The sequence below is a fragment of the Lathamus discolor genome, chromosome 1 (genome assembly GCF_037157495.1).
Source record: "Lathamus discolor isolate bLatDis1 chromosome 1, bLatDis1.hap1, whole genome shotgun sequence".
Classification (NCBI taxonomy): Eukaryota; Metazoa; Chordata; class Aves; order Psittaciformes; family Psittacidae; genus Lathamus; species Lathamus discolor.
In genome coordinates, this window is record NC_088884.1 from 87,712,571 (window position 1) to 87,725,410 (window position 12,840).

Sequence of the window (12,840 nt, forward strand, 5' to 3'; positions counted from 1 at the left end):
CTTCTAAACTTCAGTCACCTCTCCAAGATGTGTCACAGGAAAAATTGGCATCATTAAGTTAAGGCAGTTCTAGGATTGTGCTGTTTATTTTTGCGAATACATTTGTGCTGGAGAATTGGGAAGTTTGCTTCCATCTGAGCTTAGTGAAGCTGCCTATTTTATCAGGGTAGGCACCTGGTTAACTACTGCTGATCAGCTTTCTTGGTGATGTGTTTTAGGCAAGTCTGGATAGAAAAGATAGTTCTATGCTGTAAGTTGTGCATAAAATGATTGTGATTTCTCTCTGTTCAGTTTTGCATTTTGGAAAACACAATCAATTTACTTTTATTTATTTGCTGTTAGGTAAGATTTCCATCCCCACAAGGGCAAACAGCATTAGTTCTGAGGGATTGTTGCCAGGCTTTGAAAGGTCTGATGTCTTCAGTGGCAGGAGTTGATGTGGGAAGGGAGAAGTATCTCTTCTCTCTGGTGCTCTGATCTTGCCTGGGTTATAGGCTTGTCCACTAAAGATGATTTAGGTACAGGGATTATGTTCTCCTAAATCTCTTGTCGGTACATACCCAACAACTAATATTACATGGCTTCTCAGTACCTCTTGTTACATTATATTCTGTGTTTATTTTTAATTGTACAGTGAGCTCTGTTAGTAAATGTATTTCTGGACATAATTTTCTTGAAAACCCTCCAAGCTGCAAAGAGCAGCTCCCAGCACTGGCAGATCATAGGTGTGCAGAAGAAGCAGTCTGGTTTTAGCCACAGTTCACATGCTGTGCTGAAGTGGCTCATGTCCGGTAGAGGCTACTTCTGTTTTAGGGAGACCTTGTACCTCAGAGAAGGATTTAGCTGCTTGTCTTTGGGTTTCTCCAGAGCTGAGGGTGTTGGTATGCACTGAGGGTGTTGGTATGCACTGAGGGAAAACAATTCAGGGTGCCAGAAAGCAAGTTCTTGAAAGTTCAGACAATCTAAAGAGGAAAGATAGTTTCTTGCCCTTGCTGGAGGTCTTCAGGTGCTCTGCTTGCCAAGAGTTTTGCACATAAAGAGTCCTGTTACTTCTTGGCAGTTTAGAGGGAACACTTATTTTCCTGGGTGAAAAGGGAACAGTAAAATACTTACTATATCAGTGTTGCTGTGATGAAGGATCTAGTGGACATAAAGAGCATTGATTCTCTTTTTGATTTTTGGGATGAAGGGTTGGGCTGGGTGGGAGTACTTTGCTGCACTAAATAAAAACAAAGAGGAAGATGGACCGATGCTTTGGCCAAGGTAAAAAAGTACAGGCAGAAAAATTAACGCCCCATTTCCCTTTTTTTTTTTCACCTGAATTACTGCAGGATAAAACAAGTGTGGGAAGGAACTCTGTAGTTTGATGTGTTGCCATGTTATATGATGCCAGACTTTGCTTGAGTGCAGAGAAAACCATAAGTAACTTTGCTGTTGTTTTGACTGACCCCAAAGCATGGTGTTAAATGAAGCTTTCTCTTTCAGGTGTGGACTGGAACTTGGACACCTCACATGAACAGCGTGCATATGAACCAACTGGGCTGAGTGGGATCAACTTGCTAGCCTTGAGATTCCTTTTTGGCAGAGGAAAACACAAGTGGCAGAAACAGTTTATGTCCTCCCAGATCATTCTACTGATGTGCTTGACTGAAGTGTGTAGGCTTTTTGCAGAAGAACTTACTAACTGACCTTTTTCTGTGAACATTGTGACCGCCCATTCCCCACCATCATACGTTTCAACTTAGTTAGCCTTTAATCTTTCCTTTTTTTTTTTTTTTGTGTGTGTGTGTTTAGGGTTTTCTTCCTCCTTTTTTTTTTTTTCTGTTTGTCTGGTTTTGTTTTTTGTTTCTTTTTTTTTTTTTATATGACTTTCTGTTGAAGCTGTTCTTTGGCTGGTTGGTTTTAGTACTGTAAACTGCTTCTGAGCAAACACAGAAATTTAGCAAAACTTATGTAAACTTGATCCTGAAGTTTTAGAATGGCAAATAAATGTACAATTGTTTACATAACAAATGGCTAAGCAGAAAGTAAAATTTCAGTATGTCAGTATAGAGGCTCTACTTTACGTAGACTTAAATTAATGTGAGATATGTACCTTCATATTCAGAAATCTGGATGTTTCCTTCATACATTAAACTATTAATAAGCATAACTTTTCTATTTGTGTAATTTCAGTACATTATAAAGAAAAAGGGGCATTCTCTGAGGGCTTTTTCCATGTGTGTGGTGGATTCTCCGAGAAGGCATGCAGCAGTTGGAACCAGATCTTTTGAGAGTTTCCATTTTCCTTCTGTTGAAAGGCTTTTCAGCAAAAAGCACCCAAGAAAACAGCCTTTTGGCACATGCAGTCCTTTCCACACTGAACTCCTCCCCTACTTGCCTGGTAAATGGCACCAATATATCACACTGCAGCACCTATTAGAAGTTATTCTTGCAGTTGGCTTGGTGCAGCAAAGTGTGTTCCTCTTTCCACGAGTGCTCCCAGAACTGTTCCTCTGGCTCCTTCCTTTGCCTACAAAAGTCATTTCAGAACACATCCTTGGTGTTTTCACCACAAGTCTCATCAAGGATGAGGCTTTTAAGGTGCAGCTTAGCTCATAAAGTCAGCTCCAAAGGAAAGCTGATTTTGGAACAAGTGCCTTTGTTCTAGTAGATTGTCTTGATCCAGGCCTTGTTCCAAACATCCCACTAAACCATGGAGATTTATTGGGAAGAGTCCAAGTGTGAATTCCCTTACAGTCATTGTTGGGAACTGTCACTTTTTCACTCACCAACTCTTGGAGTTGCTTGGAGTGAATGGCAAGACCAGGAGCGTTTCTCAGTGGTTTTGTGAGCCAACACCAAGGCAGCTCCAGTCAGGAAACCTATTCGGTTTGCGTAGATCTACTTTCAACCATAGGTACAAATCAGATGTACATTTGGGCAGAACAAGGGGGGACCAGTGTGGTCTGTTACTGAGTATTCTGTACAGAGGAAGGCTGAAGGAAAGCCTGTCTTTTCTTTGCTCAGTCACTTGGAGTCAACCCTTCTGTGTAAGTTACTATCCCGAGATACCCAAACTGAGAAAGAAATATCCCAGATGAATTATATAGGCTGCTGTTAAGAAGTGCTGTTTTGTTGTTATTATGGTACTCCTTTAAAGGCCAGAAGAAAAATACACTTGTCCAAAGAACCTCTTAAATACCTGAGAAGTACCACTGTATCCAGAAAGTGTGGTCCATACCTATGTCCAAATCCATACCTTTAGGTGATGCTCTAAGTAAGCTGTTTTTTCCTTGTCTCATCACCTGAATTACACTGTTAATTAAAGACCTGGTTGTACCGAAAAGGCTACTAAACTGAAGAAGAAACAGTCAGAAGTTCCATTTCTGTGGGGAATAGTGCCCTTCCACCTCTGCATGACCTGCAGCCCTCTGCTGGAAGTTTTCACTTAAGCCTTCACTGGTTTACAGGATTATTTGTGGAGTTACCAAGAGATAATCCCAGTGACAAATAGTGCGCAGTGTTTATTATAACCATGGATTCTGGGGGTCAGGAAAATGGAGAGTCTGTGTTGCGTTGACTTGAAAAATCAAACAGGCCAGGGCAGTGGAGGGTGGATGGTAGTGGTGTGGTGTTGGGTTGCATACATGGAGTTCGGGGGGGTGAGAGTATCTGGAAGTGGTGTGAGGAACATTTGGGCGTTCTGTTTGGGTTGTTTGTTGTGGGGGTGGTTGCCTTTTTGGGTGGTGATTATTATTATTATTTTTTCCCCTCGGATACATATTTATTTTTTTTTAGTAGTTGAGCTATAATGGTTTTTATTCGACCAATACAGAACAGGTACGTACTCCTGGGACGTGGGAGGTCATCTCTGTTAAAGGAAAAGAAAGAAAACCGTGCTCAGGAGTGCGTGCAGTGGCACCCTCGGGCACTGTGCGCACGCTCCGTGCCCTGGCACAGGTAAGCAGACACGGCTCACGCCGCGCAGGAGCCGCGGCCGGGTGCGGTGACCGACTACCGACTGCCGAGACTCGGCCCTTTGCCCTTCCCCCTGCCCTCAACCGCTATGGGCGCCCGGCGCGTGCGTGGCGCCGCCCGCTGCCGGAAGCCGTCCGTGATGTGGCGGCGGCTGGCGCGGGCGGGCCGCTGTCGGGTGGCGGCCGCGGCGGCCCCGGCCGCGCCGCTCGGCGGGCACGGCGGCTGGTACGAGTGGTGGTCGCAGTCGCCGCCTGTGCACTGGGCCGAGGGCGGGCTGACGGCCCTGCAGGCGTCCGCGGGCCTGCCGTGGTGGGCCGCCATCGCCTGCGGCGCCGCCCTTCTGCGCACCGCCGTCACCTTGCCGCTGGCCGCGCACCAGTGCCGGCTCCTGGCGCAGGTGGGTGCCTTTAAGTTCACTGAACGTTTTCGTTGCTAGAGCTGCGGCAACGAGAACGGGCAGTAGTCTCCAGCAGGTTTGGAATGCCTGCTGTCTCTAAAAGGGAGAAGGGTTGAGACCACTAAAGAGGTTCACGTGCTACAGCTACAGCAGCAGGAGCCTGTGCTGTGTATGGAAAAGTGTGTGTGTTCCTCCCGTTTCTGCTGTTTGTTGTGTATATATAACATACATACACATGCACACATACATGAAGCCACTGGTGTGGTGCTTCGCAGGTGCCAGGGCTTAATTTGGTCTGGAATCAGCTAGAGTTTTCTTACTTACCTGTATGTCAGGCTGGTCCAGACTAGCGTGGTAATGGATGGGGTTTGTCAGTGACCGTGGTTCAAAGAGTGTTGCTGCAAAAGAACCATAATGTAATCCTTTTATTGCAGTGTATTTGGGGTGGGATTTTTTTGTGTGTTTGTTTCGGTTGTTATACTAATGCTCGTTCATTTTCCCTTTTATTTTGACTGCAGCAGTGATTATCGTATTGCACTCCTGCATAATAGGGCCTCTTATTCTTTATGATTAGTGACTTCAGTGGCTGCAGAGCTGTGTCCTGCTGGGCTAAGAGCTTTTTGAGAGGACATTAAAGGGTGGGGTGGGGTGTTTTTGTTAAGTAAACTAGCTTGAGGGTCACAGTTGCTGAGTGAAGGTAAAAAGGTTCTTATTCAGAACAAAATATAGAATTTTAATTCTGTAGTTATATGTATAAATTCATACACATATATATTGTTACATATTTTGATATTTTTATATATAGATTTAATTTATATATAGACCATATTAAAGGTCTTTTCTAACCTACTTGATTCTGTGATTCTCTATAGATTTGCTTATGTATATAATGTATGACTGACATACAGGCATATGTATGCTTATTGATCTGTGTATAATAGAGATGCACGTAAAATATATACATTATACATAAATACATGTATATTTTTATATAATGTATTTTGAGTAGTCTGTTTGACTTTTACTGTCAATACTTCTCGCGTCATATCTTGATGTGGTTATGTTGTCAGAAGGTTTTCACAGATGGCACCTTGTCCTTCACAGTGGTTTTTGATGCCTGTGCAGTATCAGATGGGGAGAGAACTGGTTGTTATGTGTAAGCGTGCATAAACATTTTTCCTTTTCTTTTGCTAGTTGGAAAACTTGCAGCCAGAGATCAAAAACCTGGCTGAGCGCCTTCGCTATGAAGTTTCTGTTCGTGGAAAGCAACTGGGTTGGTCTGAAAAGGTGGCCAGGTAAGGTGGAGATTGTATAGCTATTACAAGCCCCTTCCAGACTGTGGAACAGCAGAAGGGACAGCCCCACACACAACAGTCTTACAGAAAGATTCTGCCCTTACCCAAAGCTGAGATTTTCTTACCACTTCAACTGATTTGTCTTTGTTATACTGCCATTCAGAGCATATCTAGCTTAAAGCTCTGTATTTGTGATAGGCCTGTGACTATAGGGCCAAATTCAGGATTATATATTTTTTAAGTTGTTGTCTTTACTTGTGGTCAAAGTTCCCTTAGCTATGGTGGTATCTAAATATTGCTTGAATGGTCGTGGTCGTGCTGATTTGTTAGTGTAATACTGCACCCTGTGCAGTAGCAGTGTGTGGGTCTAAGCCAGGATGCTGAGGATCATATAACTGACTGATTGCCTCTGCATTGAGGAAGTCATACCCTAGTTCAGGCAAAAAAGCACCATGAAATAGCATGTCAGACAAGTTACTGGTTGCTCTGGAACAGCTATTGTGAGAGGACTTCTTTCGTTTCTTTCTACAAGGTTCCACTATAAGAAGAATCTGCGGAGAATTATCACAGAGCTGTATGTTCGAGACAACTGCCACCCCTTCAAAGCCACTCTGCTTGTGTGGGTGCAGGTTCCAATGTGGGTCTGCGTGTCCCTCGCTTTGCGCAACTGCAGTGTTGGTGCCACGGGCTCAAAAGGTGACTCACCTGAACAGACACTCTCTTAACAGTCATTTTTATAGTTCTTTTACTGTTTTTATAGCTGCTATGTTGCTTAAAGAACGCTGTCTCCTTAGCTTGACATATAAGCAGATAAAAAGCCTACTCTGCTACTAAGTTTTTGAACTTAATATAGTTAAGTGTAGATAAACAGCTGATAAAGTTGAATTTCAAAAGCTTTGGACTCTTTATAAGGGACTGTAGTAACAGGACAAGGGGTAACAGGTTTAAACTGAAACAGAGGAAGTTCAGGTTAGACATAAGGGGGAAGCTCTTTACTGCGAGGGTGGTGAGGCACTGGCATAGTGGTAAATGTCCCATCTCTGTCAGTGTTCAAGGCCAGGTTGGACAGAGCTTTGGGTGGCATGGTCTAGTGTGAGGCATCCCTGCCCATGGCAGGGGGGGTGGAACTGTATGATCTTAAGGTCCTTTCGAGCCCAAACCATTCTGTGATTCTTGTACCAACTAGGAGAGCAGCGCTGCTAGATTTAGTACTCGCCAACAAGGAGGGTTTGGTCGAAGTGGTGACAGTCAATGGCAGCCTTGGCTGCAGTGACCATGAAATGGTGGAGTTTAGGATCCTGTGTGGGAGGAATAGAATACCTAGCAAAGCCACAGTTCTGGATTTCCGAAGGGCCAACTTTGGCCTCTTCAGTCAACTGCTAAGGGAAGTCTCATGGGAAAGTGTACTAGGCGGTAAAGGGGCTCAAGATAGTTGGTTAGCATTCAAGGACCGCTTCTTCCAAGCTCAGGATCGGAGCGTCCCAATGAGTAGGAAATAAAGTAAGGGATCTAGGAGACCGGCGTGGTTAAACAAGGAGCTGCTGGGCAAACTCAAGTGGAAAAGGAGAATCTATGGATTATGTAAGGAGGGGCTGGCCGCTTGGGAGGAATATAGGACAGTTGTTAGAGGATGTAGGGAGGCAATTAGGACAGCTAAGGCCTCCTTGGAACTCAATCTTGCTAGTCGGGTTAAAGACAATAGAAAGGGCTTCTTCAAATACATAGCAAATAAAACTAACACAAGAGGCAATATAGGCCCACTGCTGAACGAAGTGGGTACCCTGGAGACAGAGGATATAAAGAAGGCAGAGGTGCTGAATGCCTTCTTTGCCTCTGTCTTTACTCCTGCAGACTCTCCCTGAGGGCCCCGGATTTCTATAGCCCCAGAAGGAGTCAGGACAAAGGAGGAGTTTGCTTTGGTAGATGAGGATTGGGTTAGGGATCAGCTATGCAATCTGGACATCTGTAAATCGATGGGTCCGGATGGAACTCACCCACGGGTGCTGAGGGAGCTGGTGGAGGTCATTGCTAGGCCACTTTCCATCATCTTTGGTAAGTCGTGGGAAACGGGCGAGGTGCCTGAGGATTGGCGGATGGCAAAGGTCACACCAATCTATAAGAAGGGCAAGAAGGAGGACCCGGGTAATTATAGACCGGTCAGCCTTACCTCCATCCCTGGAAAGGTGATGGAACAACTTATTCTTGACTCCATCACTAGGCATATCAAGGACGAGGGGGTCATTAAGAACAGCCAACATGGTTTTATGAGGGGGAAGTCATGTTTGACCAACCTTATAGCCTTCTATGAGGAAGTGACTAGGTGGAGGGATGATGGTAGAGCGGTAGATGTAGTTTTTCTTGATTTCAGTAAGGCATTTGATACTGTCTCCCACAACATCCTCAGAGATAAGCTAAGGAAGTGTGGGCTTGACGATCAAGTAGTGAGGTGGATCGAGAACTGGTTGAAAGGAAGAAGGCAGAGAGTTGTGGTCAATGGCGCAGAATCTAGCTGGAGGTCTGTGACTAGTGGAGTCCCTCAGGGGTCGGTGCTGGGACCGGTGCTGTTTAATATTTTCATCAATGACCTGGATGAGGGAACTGAGTGCACCCTCAGCAAGTTTGCTGATGACACAAAACTGGGAGGAGTGGCTGACACACCAGAGGACTGTGCTGCCATTCAGTGAGACCTGGACAGGCTGGAGAGTTGGGCGGGGAGAAACTTGATGAAATTTAACAAGGGCAAGTGTAGAGTCTTGCATCTGGGGAAGAACAACCCCATGTACCAGTACAGGTTGGGGGTTGACCTGCTGGAAAGTAGCGAAGGGGAAAGGGACCTGGGGGTCCTGGTGGATAGGAGGATGACCATGAGCCAGCAATGTGCTCTTGTGGCCAAGAAGGCAAATGGCATCTTAGGGTGCATTAGAAAGGGAGTGGTTAGTAGGTCAAGAGAGGTTCTCCTCCCCCTCTACTCAGCCTTGGTGAGGCCGCATCTGGAATATTGCATCCAGTTCTGGGCCCCTCTGTTCAAGAAGGACAGGGAACTGCTTGAAGGAGTCCAGCGCAGAGCCACAAAGATGATTAAGGGAGTGGAACATCTCCCTTATGAGGAGAGGCTGAGGGAGCTGGGTCTCTTTAGCTTGGAGAAGAGGAGACTGAGGGGTGACCTCGTCAGTCTTTACAAATATGTAAAGGGTAGGTGTCAGGATGATGGAGCTAGGCTTTTTTCAGTGATATCCAGTGATAGGACAAGGGGCAGTGGGTGTAAACTGGAGCATAGGAAGTTCCACGTTAACATCAGGAAGAACTTCTTTACTGTAAGAGTGACAGAGCACTGGAACAGGTTGCCCAGGGGGGTTGTGGAGTCTCCTACACTGGAGATATTCAAGGCCCGCCTGGACAAGTTCCTGTGTGATGTACTGTAGGTTACCCTGCTTTTGCGGGGGGGTTGGACTAGATGATCTTTTGAGGTCCCTTCCAACCCTTGGGATTCTGTGATTCTGTGATTCTTTGCTTAGGTGCACTGTATACGATGTAGTAGGTAAACCACAGTTCATATACCTGAAGAACTTGTGCCTGGACCAGACCGAGATTTCTTTGGTTTGTACTCTTGCAGCAGGTGTTTGCATCACCCAGAGCATCACTGAGCTCAGCTCCTGCACTCCCATCATTTGGAATAGTGTTGAGCTTTGTGGTATGCTGCTTTAAAAAGCAGTATCAGGGTCTGAGCTCTGGAAACAGTGTGAGGTATTTTGTGAGGGTGAGTGTTTAATTATTTTGTCGTTTTCTGAAGACAGAGTTTACTGGGGAAAAAAATTGTCTTGGAATTTTTATGGTTCAAAAGCATGCTTTGCAGGTGGTATTACCCATGCTACAACACATTCATTACTAATCTGTGGGGGTTTTTTCCATGTGAAATTTCCTGTGACGTACTGTAGACAAGGTGAGTGTGGGGGGATTATTTTTTTCATAAAAATACTGATATTTTGGTTTTTTAGAAGAGAGCTTATAGTTTGTTCTTTAAAAAAAATATAACAGGTCATACAGTTATTAAGAAAAGTATAATTATTTCAAAACCACAAAACGTGTAGTGGCTGTAGGTTGTAGTATTGCATATTTTCCTCATTGGTTTGTAAGGTGGAGGTTGAGATCCAGCTAACTTGTATCACAGCTTTACCTGACCCCACCACTAGCCAAGTTGGGTTTCAGCTTTTATCTCCCATTTTTTTTGTACTTCTGTTCATAGCAGATTGCTTTGAAACACAATTTAAACTCAAGATTTCTGCTTTACCAGTATTTATTGCACAGTTAAAACATCCCTAGAAACTTGGATGATTTGATTATTGTCCTGGTTTCAGCAGTAGCAATCACTTTTCTTCTTCTTAGTAGCTGGTGCAGTGCTGTGTTTTGACTTCAGTCTGATGACAGAGCTGATAACACACCAATGTTTTTAGCTGCTGCAAAGTAATGCCTACTTCAATCAAGGACTTTTCAGTCTCATGCTGTGCCGGTGAGGAGGGGCACAAGAAGCCAGGAGGGAGCAGAGACAGGACACCTGACCCAAACTAGCCAAAGGGGAATTCCATACCGCAGCACGTCATGACCAGTATAGAAACTGGGGGGAGTTACCCGGAAGGCTGAGATCGCTGCTCGGGTTGGGCTGGGTATCAGTCAGCAGGTGGTGAGCGGTTGTATTGTGCATCACCTGTGTTTATTGTTTTATTTTCCTTTTCCACTTTCAGTTCTGTATTCTCCCCCCTTGTTATTTCCCTTATCATTATTATTATGGCAGCAGTAGTGATTTGTGTTATACCTTAGTTACCTGACTGCACTTATCTCAACCCGTGGGAGTTACATTCTTTCAATTCTCCTCCCGATCCCCAATGTGCCACCCACCCCCCCCCCCCCCCCCCCCCCGAGAAAGGGGGACAATAAAGGGGGAGGGGGAATGAGCAAACATCTGCATTGTTCTAAGTTATGGGCTGGGCTTAAACCATGACAATTGTGATACATGGTACAGTTCTAACTAACCTGAGGTAGCAAATAATGCTTAATTCAATGTTTTCTTTGAACTTGTAGTTCAGGAGCAGTTCTCAGCAGGTGGAACACTATGGTTCACAGACCTCACGGCACCAGACTCTACGTGGATTCTGCCAGTTTCACTTGGGCTTGTGAATTTGCTGATAGTGGAGGTACATTGGTGGAATGAATAGGATGATTGCAAACGGATAGTTGTTTTTATAGAATTTTAAGACAGTATTACCCAGTTACAAAACATGGCAACGTATTGGTAGTTTCAGATTGTCACTGCTTGAAATGCATTGGGCAGAGCTGAAAATTAACTTAATTGTATGTATTTGAATGTGTGGGTTCTTGTTTAGAGATGACAGATTCTCTTGTGACCTGTCTCTGATAATTCATTTGCTTTACTTAAGCCTCAGTAAAATTTAGTCTTGACTCTGAAGTTCCTCTTAAGAGTGACATTCTAATCAGTTTCTGAAAGTGTTAAGTGTCCAGAAGCATATGTGGGGCTTCTTGGTTTGTTCTACCCCCTGTGATTTGTTACTGCGTTGTGGTCAAAAGTAACAATATTATGTTTTCTTAAGATATTGAAAAAAACCGGAACTTTTTCGAATTGTAGCAGTATGATTGAAATGGAAGATGCAAAATGAAAGTAAGACATGAATGAGAGATTTGTGTTACAGAAAGCCCTTTGCCATCTTTCTCATGTTAGTCATTTCCGAAAGAACTTGTTCATAACTCTGTGCTTCTCCTCTTTCAGATCTTTGCTGCACAAAAAATGAAAGTTTCCAGGTTCCAGAAGCTTATTACAAACTTCTTTCGAGTGGTGTCAGTAGTAATGATCCCTGTTGCTGCAACAGTCCCCTCTGTAAGTACAGAGTCTTGCTGGTGCCTCCATTAACCCGTGACTCCAGTATGATCCTAGTACTTCAAAAGCAGCCCAGATGCTGCTCTTTAATACATCATTCTCTCTATTACAAGGCATTCTGTCTATGTGTATGTTTAAATTCTTAGTAAGTTTGAAATATTTTTGTCTAAGAGGGAAGAACCTGCAAAGTTAATGTTTCTAAACATCATTTTCACAAACTAGGGCTTGGAAACACATTCAGAACAGCTTAGTATCCTTTTTGTGATCTCAAAAGTGAGAAGAAAACTTCATATAAGGACACATAGACAAAATGTTTGCTTGCTGTCAAGTAAACAGCAGAGTTCATAAGTCAAGCATTTTCCCACAATTTTATTAAAACACTTCTCACTTTACCAGGTGTTTTTCTACTTGTGAGCATAAAAATAATTATCTGGTTGTTTGGCTCATCAGCTTAGAGTTGGAAACATAGAGTTTAAGCAAGTTTAATATGAATTAATTTATGAACTGTTGTCCAGCTTCAGTGTAGATGATTCTTTTTCCCAGAGGAGATGAGAGAGAGTGAAAAATACATTTTCAGTGGAAGCCATTATTATTGAGAGGAGTAGTTTTAGATGAGTTCCTTTTCCAGATGACTGGGAGTAAGCAGTGGCTGTAGTTCATGCCAAGCTGCTGAAATGGTTTCAAATGAGAACAAGGAGGCTGAACTGGGCTTGGTCTCATTGCAGTCCATGGCGTTGTACTGGCTGTGTTCCAGCTTCGTGGGACTCTCTCATAACCTGTTGCTGCGGTCTCCAGCCTTTCGTCGACTGTGTTGGATACCAAGGACCAAATCAGAAACAGATACTCCCTACAGGGATATCCTGTCTGCCTTGGCTACCAAATACAGTTTCAAGAAATGATGTAGTTGGAAATCTCAGAAGAGCTGTCCCACAAATCTTGCAGGGGTAATTATGTTTTTTTGAGATGTACTTATTTACTGTAAAATGTTGTAGCTGGAATTATGTTTATTTTCCAAATAAAGAGCTGGCTGGCCATAAAATATGGCTGTGTGGCACAAGTGTGTGTTTATTGCGAAATTTTGACTCAGAATAATCCAGCAGTACAGGTTTTACTTCCTGAATTATCACAGGGAATTGTGCAGATGACTTAAATAAAACTGGTTCATCTAGTGGAGCTGATCTGACCCATAGGCTAGTGAACAAGTTTTGGGGTGAGGGAAAAGGCTAGATGGGCTGATACTGTAGTTACTGGTTTATTTAGTGAAGACCCCAGTGCAGACTGATTGGAAATCAGGTATAGTT

General features: G+C 43.9%; 2 protein-coding genes across 5 annotated transcripts in view; both read left to right on the forward strand.

Moving 5' to 3' along the window:
* ANKRD17 (ankyrin repeat domain 17) overlaps positions 1 to 2,152 on the forward strand; it is a 93,311-nt gene extending 91,159 nt beyond the window's left edge. For all 4 annotated transcript variants that reach the window (XM_065685194.1, XM_065685201.1, XM_065685214.1 and 1 more), the window contains one exon: positions 1,486 to 2,152. In XM_065685194.1, coding sequence (XP_065541266.1) covers positions 1,486 to 1,545 — 60 coding nt within the window. In that variant the 3' untranslated portion in view covers positions 1,546 to 2,152. The remainder of the gene's footprint in view (positions 1 to 1,485) is intronic.
* A 1,946-nt stretch (positions 2,153 to 4,098) lies between these two features.
* On the forward strand, positions 4,099 to 12,580 carry LOC136017168 (cytochrome c oxidase assembly protein COX18, mitochondrial). Its single transcript, XM_065685227.1, has 6 exons — positions 4,099 to 4,357; positions 5,552 to 5,652; positions 6,185 to 6,348; positions 10,729 to 10,841; positions 11,432 to 11,539; positions 12,265 to 12,580. The coding sequence occupies exons 1-6, from the start codon at positions 4,100 to 4,102 to the stop codon at positions 12,436 to 12,438; spliced, it is 918 nt and encodes a 305-aa protein (XP_065541299.1). The 5' UTR covers position 4,099; the 3' UTR covers positions 12,439 to 12,580.
* Positions 12,581 to 12,840: the final 260 nt, after the last annotated feature.

Coding starts and splice junctions, on each gene's coding strand:
- LOC136017168 (XM_065685227.1), top strand. CDS start 4,100: ATGTGGCGGCGGCTGGCGCGGGCGGGCCGCTGTCGGGTGGCGGCCGCG. Junction 6,349..10,728: donor TGGTGCCACGGGCTCAAAAG/GTGACTCACCTG, acceptor TTGAACTTGTAG/TTCAGGAGCAGTTCTCAGCA. Junction 10,842..11,431: donor TGAATTTGCTGATAGTGGAG/GTACATTGGTGG, acceptor CTCCTCTTTCAG/ATCTTTGCTGCACAAAAAAT.